Below are 7172 nucleotides of genomic sequence, written 5' to 3'. Positions count from 1 at the left end.
TTTTGATTTTCCAACGGTTTATATTTCAGCCATATTCTTCCTTTCTTTGTCCATAAATTCGTACCTTTATTAGTACAGGCAAACAATGTGTGAGACTTAGTTTTGTTCCTGTGCCTTGTAAAGTAAAGTAACATTCCGGCCTTAACTCCCACGCAGCAGCTAGTCGCCAAGGTCACCGGTGTGTTTTCTCCCGGTGTGGACGGACATTCTTTTTCGTGTAATGGCGCTTTTAGGCTTAATAATTCAGGCTCCTCATCCATCTCGTCTCAACTACCAACCATTTCTTGCCGCTCTCCTGTGCCTCTCTCTCCATGTACCCTCAATGGACCGCATTCCCAAACGTCTCCTCGACTTTCCCCGATTATTTTTATTAACAGGCTCGAGTGAAAATCTGTGAGATGTTCAGTTGAGGGATTTTTCATGAATGTAGTGATACTTTAGTAAAATTTTTGGGGGGAAACCTAGCGAAATGTTAGTGTTTCCATCATTCTGGTTGTATTTTAAAAAGGATATTCAGCTTTTATTATTATTACTGTGTTGAAACACGAATGATTTACGAAAAAAAAATCTTATGAAAACCCAAAGCATTTCAAAATGTAGATCAGTCAGTCTTTACCCATGTCCTTTTCTGCACTTGACATTTTTTTTTTTTCAGCAGTTTACTCCCATCACCCACCTCCTAATACGCCTCACCTTCCCTACACTGCTTACTTACCCTTAATCCCCCAACCGCCCGTCTCATCTTCCCACTCATCGCCCTTATTTCTCAAGGTATCGGTAGCCTTCCACCCCTCCCTCTGCCTCCTTCATCCTCTTACCTTCTCCCATCTTTCCCCTCCATTCCCACCAAGGCGTTCAGCGTTATAGGCACTGGAGACGAGATTAGCTAGAGCCCACGGGTAGGTGTGGGATGAGGGGGCGGGAATAGCGTGGGAAGGAAGGTAGAAGGCTGGGGCAAGAAATTGGTTAGCGGTTGGAAGGTTTAGTGGAGACGGTATTGAGGTCGGAGGGTTGTTGTATGTATTGCTAAGCGTGTGTATTGTCTTTGGTTGTGATTGTGTGTATTGGTAGAACAGTGAATTGTGGAGTTAAGCGGCTTCGTACAAAATGGGAGGAAGGAATATGCAATTAGCTTAAGAATGCTTGAATATTTATTCGTTTTTATTTCTTTTCCGTCAAATAATTAATGGATTTACTAGCTTTGTGTGTGTGTGTGTGTGTGTACTCGTGATCGCCAGCTGTCAGCTTCCAAGGGAGAGTTCATAGGCCATGCAGTCCAATCTATGCATGAGTAAGGCAAAGGCTCATGAATGAAACCTTTCACACACGCCCATCCTCCTCCTCCTACTGAGGCCAAGAACTGCTCGCTCGTCGGTGAATGCCTTTGCTGCCTGAGCGGGGTGCGAACCAGGGCTTGGCAAATGACAGGTGGTGACTATTTTAAACTTTTTTTTTCTTTTTTTTTAAGGAAATTGTAACTTCTATATCATAACTTGTCAAGCAGTGTCTCCGTTTTTTTTTTTTTTCTCTCATTCCTGCTCCTTTTTTTTTTTTCTCTCATTCCTGCTCCCCACCTATTCTTTTATTTTTCCCATTCCTTCTCCCCACCTATTCTTTTATTTTTCCCATTCCTTCTCCCCACCTATTCTTTATTCGTTTCTCATCATTATCCTTAATTCAACTCGTTTTCCTTTCTGATCCGCCCCTCTCATCCCTCTCCTCTTTTCCTTTCGCTCCCTTCGTTTTTTTTTTTTCTTTCTGTCCTCTTATCTTATATTCATTCCCTCCATCCCAGTTTCTTTTAAAAATTCCTCCCCTCTCATCCCTGTCCTTTCCTCCTTTACTCCCTTCCCTCTCTTCCCCCTTCCTTCGTTGACTTCCTTTCTTCCTCTCCCCTCTCCTGGAATTCATGTCTTCCTCCCTTACCCTCGTCTTCCCCTCAGCCTTAATCCTTGCGATGCCTCTTTCCTTGCCATCCCCTCAGTCCTCTCACCTCCGCACCTTTACGCCTTCTTCCTCTCTGCCACCTGCTCCCTCCTTCACCTTCACCTTCCAACTCCCTGGTGACGCTTGCTAAATTACTGTGGCTTGTTGATCTGTAATGGTGGTGGTGATGGAGGAGGAGTAAGAGGAGGAGGAGGAGGAGGAGGAGGAGGAGGAGGAGGAGGAGGAGGAAGAAAAAGAAGGGTGCTCTGGATGTCTCGTTGAGTTGATGAGCTGTTCCTTCTTCAAGACCAATGCCTCCCACCTCTGGCTGACTCAGTTTACGTCCGACTGTGTGTGTGTGTGTGTGTGTGTTGGGGGGATAGGTGACAGAATTATGTATTTGCTTATATAAATAACCAGATATTGATAACTCTTCCGGCTTTCTCTTTAAGAACTGGAAGCTTAGGGGTCTCTCTCTCTCGACGTCCATTAGCCGAATCATTCACAAGGAAAAAAATAAGAAAAAAACACTAAAGGAAAATGAACACTCCACACAAAGCACCAATAACTCTATAGATTCAATACGCGTGAAAAGAGGAAGTCATCATTCAATTTCCCGGCTCACGGTTGGCAGGGGATCAGCATCATTGGCATGGGCGAGGCGCGAGGGGGGCGGCATTATGGGGCGATGAGGTGGGAATTTGACGCCGTGAAAAGGTGGATTTATGGAGCGGAATTTCACAGAACACAGACGCGAGGGACTGATTTACGAGGCGATGCGTCTTCACCTGTGAGCTTCAAGGGGAGGCAGGGTGGAGAGAGAGAGAGAGAGAGAGAGAGAGAGAGAGAGAGAGAGAGAGAGAGAGAGAGAGAGAGAGAGAGAGCTGGCTGGCTGGCTGGCGCTAAATTATGATGATGGGAGCGTTGGTGGTGGTGGTGGTGGTGGTTCAAGGAGCTAGTGAGGAGGAGGAGGAAGTGGTGGAGGTTGTGGTGGTATTTGGAGGAGGAAGAGGAGATTGAGATATTAGGAGGAAAGCTACAATGTGAACAATTAAAATGATGAACAAGATGTCAGTGAAGTATCAATTTTCGAAGAGATTACTTGAAAGCAAAGACAAATTTAATTAAAGAGGAAGGAAAGAAATGGAAACTCTCTCCCTCAATTACCACGTCCTCGTCTTTACCTCACCACCACCACCAGTGCGCACCTAATCCTCATTCCCTCACTAATAACTCTCCCTCCCTCTCACATACATTTCAAAAGTATATTGTGTTTTTTGATGCGTTCAAAAATACCACTTGATCTTGCAGTATTTCGTGTCACGTCACTTCAGCAATTCATTCATTGGTTTCCTATTTTCACCAATATATTTTTTCTCTCTCTAACCTCAAACACATTCTCGTTTCCAGTATTGGGTTTAATTACATGTTTATTTATTGAATGAATAATAAACAACGTGGTCTATCCGTCATGGGGGCCAGCGTTGTGTTGTGAATAGTAATTTAATTAGTTTTCACTCAAATATTGAGGTAGTGTCATCATTTAGACTCTCTCTCTCCCTCCTACCCCATTGTGTGTATGTCATATTCCCAATTCAGGTGGTTTTGTTACATCCCTGCAAGGTACAAGAAAGCATAAATGTGTGAAGGAAAAAGGGCTTCCCGTTGGCAGTCAGAGAGGGGTGAAGGAATGGATTGCAAGGGGAGGCAGGGATGCTTACATCTGGTAGAGTGCGGATGTGTTGGAGAGATGTCTAGGTGAGAAAGCTTACCAAGTGCTAAATGAGAGTGATGCTTGGGTAGGTGTGGGTTTCATTCACCAAGCCAACACTTGGCTGTGACAAGAAGCATAATGTTGGAGGGAAGTTTTAAGAGTTGCCAGAAAACTTGTTGGGTATAGCTTATAAATGGCAAGGGTGAGGAAGAGGTAATTAAATAGATATACCACGATGAGGGGAATGAGGATGATACTGAGATGAGAGGGATGAGGTGCAAAGATCAGATCTGATATGTTAGCTAGCTTCTTTATAAAGGTTGAGGAATGTGATTAGCTGTCCTTGTGAATTTGGATGTTGTGCTCCTCAGGTGAGTAGCAAGGTTCAGATGTTATTCAGCTTGGGTACTAAAACAGGATCTGCCAAGATATGCCACGGTCAGCTGCAACAGGCAAAGCAAGGAAATAAAACTAAAAATAAAAATACTTTTAGTATCTTTTTCAGAGTATCAACAGAGTTATTAGTGCTGGAAATAATGTATGATAAATGCACTAAAATACTGATTTTTCAGTGTATCAACAGATTAGTGTTGGAAGCAAGGTATGAGAAATGCACAGTAGTGCATATAGATTTAATAAATGCTGTCAGACAATAATACAAACTCTTAAGTACTTTATTGGCAGTAGTAATGTGTACTGTGCCCATGTTAATTATTAGTTGGCTAGTCTCTAGTTGGCTAGCCTGCAGACTAAGTGTGTACATGACTGGAAAGTGATGCCAAGTGGGAGGAAACCTGCTTAAGAAATGCACATGGCCAAAACCTTGAGGTATATTACTAGTCAACAAACTGGCACATATCAACACTGTATGTTGTTGTACACTGTATTGCTCTTTGCAAGACTGATACAACTTTCTTGATTCATTATGAACAAACTTAGGGAATTACTCTTCCAGCATTCCTCCACCACTTAGGTAGCATTCTCCCCTTTGTAGCAGCAGAGACGGAGCAAGGGTGTGGCAGAGAGATTTACAACATTGCATGATGGTGAACTGGGAGTGTGTATGGTGTATGGGTATTACAAGTACAGAAAACATCAGTGTAATGGAAGGAAGGATGGAGCTTAGCTTAGGAAAATGATGACACAGTATAGGTGGACTGTGTGGCGAGTTGGGATTTTCAAAACCAGTAAAGTTTTAGTTAGGTCTATTGTCAAATATTTTGGTGTGGATCATCTTGGGCCTGTCTTCTGCTGCAGTGCAACTGGTTTCATGCAACTTGGTGTAGATCATCTTGGGGCTGTCTTCTGCTGCAGTACAACTGGTTTCGTGCAACTTGGTGTAGATCATCTTGGGCCTGTCTTCTGCAGTACACCTACAGTGCGACTGGTTTCATGCAACCTTACTTTTCCTCCTTGCTGGCTACTGAAAAAAAGGTAGAGGTCTATATTTTTTTATTCAAAACTCAAATTGTGCAGGTACCTAAGCCTTTAAATAAGCATTCTCTTTGACAATACATCTCAGACAGGGAGGTTTTACTGGGTGGGAGGATTATGAAATAGTGAAGAAAAACAAAGTAAATGTTACTAAGAGATGTGATAAATTAATTCACTTGAACTTGCTCACTGGAACAGTATAGCCATTGGTCTGCTACATCATCCTCCTAAAGGCACACACACTGGTATAATACTGTGGTGACAGATCATCTTAGTTTAAAGGATGAAGTGTTGTTCACTCTGAATGTTCCTGACTGAGATTCAGTTCCCAGCCATAATACACTTATTTCAAGTCAATTATATATATATAATTATTATAATTATGAGTGATGGTCAGTCATGGAGTCATTTGTACAGCCAAAGTAAGTTATCATGAACGGTGTGTAACACTTACTTTACAGCTTCTGCCTTATGTCATAGGAACAATTGGTAACACTGCATTCTCACACAATCAATGTATTTTCAAATATGGAACTTGATTTACATCACAGTAAAAGTTTTAATTTTAGATTTTTCATTATAAACTTAATATTCACTATAACCTTAGAATAATTTTGTAGAAAGTTTCTTAATTTTTTCCATAGTAATTTTCTCAATGAATACATTGCAAATTTGAATTGAGCTAGTTATGAGAAACCTAACTGTGTATCTTGTGAAGCTTAATTGTGCAGATGCAGCTGAGAAAATCCACTCATGGTTACCTATCCCTGGATATTATTTATTTACTCATGCAGTTTGGGTTAGCATGATGTTATGTGGTTATGTACTTGCATTTGGAAGTTTTCTTCAGATAGTAACATTTTCCTTTTCTTGCCTCTTCCAACAAAAGGCTGTAACAGGAAGAGGACAACCAGTGCCTGGGGCAAGTCCTGCAATTCTTGTGGGAAGCTCAACCATTTTGCTGTAATGTGCCATGCCATTCTCCTCCGCCTGCTCCCACCACCACAGCATCTGGCCTGGAATGCTGACAAGGGGACTATCCAACCTGCCACACCCACACTGCCAGCTTCTCTAAACATCAAAATGTCCCTCATCACCACTCTAGTGATTCGCATCCTATGTACATCTCTGTTCACCCAGACACTGGTGCTCAAGTCAACAACATTATGGGTCCATCATTGGTGGCATCAATGGGTCTAAGCAGTAACAGCAACTTATCCATTATGCAACTCATCCGCAGAGTGGGAGGAGCCCAACTTCACATCACAAGTTATGTACCTGTTCTATCCATCACTGCCTCTGACAACAACCCGAGGAAATGCACGAGGTAGTTTACATTGTACATGACATTTCTGCATTGTTCCTCAGCCTCCAAATTTGTATGGCCCTTGGTATTATTGTGCCAGACACCTTCCTCTCCCTCCACCAGCACGGCAGCAGCCGTGCAACACTGCCCTTCCCTCCCACCAATGCCAGTTTGCTTCCTTGGCATTCAACATTTCTTCCCGCCTGCTCCCTACCAAGTTTGGCCCACCACTGAAGATACATACACCTTCACCCTGACACTATTCCACACACTGTGCACCAGCTGTCCCTCATCACTGGAAGGAGCAAGTGAAACCTAACCTCTCAAAAGGGATGTGGCCATGGGCATCCCTACAACCTGGTGCTCCTGCATGGTTAAAAAATAGGGGAGAAAAATGGCCAGCCTTTTCGCACGGTGGACTTCCAAGCCCTACTGAACATGAACTGCCTTCATAAAGCACTAAAAAATAGGGGAGAAAAATGGCCAGCCTTTTTGCATGGTGGACTTCCAAGCCCTGCTGAACATGAACTGTCTTCATAAAGCACATCACACACAAAGCCCATTCCACCTTGCTCAGTCCCTGAAAGGACTTGTGAGATGGTTCTTGATGTATGTATGTATGGAATGGTTACCATGCTGTCCTTGACAAACACAGCAGGGATGCAACAACTTTCATTACCAAATTTGGCTGCTACCACTACACACAAGCACCACAGCACTTGGCGGCTGGGGATGCCTATAGTCATCGCTTCAATGAAATTGTCTGCAATGTCCCATGGAAAGTTAAGTGTG

At 43.1% G+C, this 7172-nt stretch overlaps 2 protein-coding genes across 13 annotated transcripts in view; one reads left to right on the top strand and one right to left on the bottom strand.

Moving 5' to 3' along the window:
• The window catches only part of LOC135103382 (uncharacterized), a 26493-nt gene extending 20375 nt beyond the window's left edge, over positions 1–6118 (top strand). For all 10 annotated transcript variants that reach the window (XR_010270031.1, XR_010270029.1, XR_010270028.1 and 7 more), the window contains 2 exons: positions 4898–5074; positions 5964–6118. Coding sequence is in view for 1 of the 10 variants with exons in the window: in XM_064009510.1 (XP_063865580.1) it covers positions 4898–5074; positions 5964–6041 (255 nt within the window). In the remaining 9 variants the exon portion in view is untranslated. The remainder of the gene's footprint in view (positions 1–4897; positions 5075–5963) is intronic.
• Positions 4122–7172, bottom strand: part of LOC135103384 (mitochondrial glycine transporter A-like) — a 25148-nt gene continuing 22097 nt past the window's right edge. Inside the window, exon 4 of one of the 3 annotated variants that reach the window (XM_064009512.1) lies at positions 4122–5082. In XM_064009512.1, the coding sequence (XP_063865582.1) occupies positions 5041–5082 (42 nt within the window). In that variant the 3' untranslated portion in view covers positions 4122–5040. The remainder of the gene's footprint in view (positions 5083–7172) is intronic. The other 2 variants (XM_064009513.1, XM_064009515.1) reach the window with 2 other exon arrangements.

This window comes from Scylla paramamosain, chromosome 9 (genome assembly GCF_035594125.1).
Source record: "Scylla paramamosain isolate STU-SP2022 chromosome 9, ASM3559412v1, whole genome shotgun sequence".
Classification (NCBI taxonomy): domain Eukaryota; kingdom Metazoa; phylum Arthropoda; class Malacostraca; order Decapoda; family Portunidae; genus Scylla; species Scylla paramamosain.
This window is presented reverse-complemented; position numbering and strand designations above follow the sequence as displayed.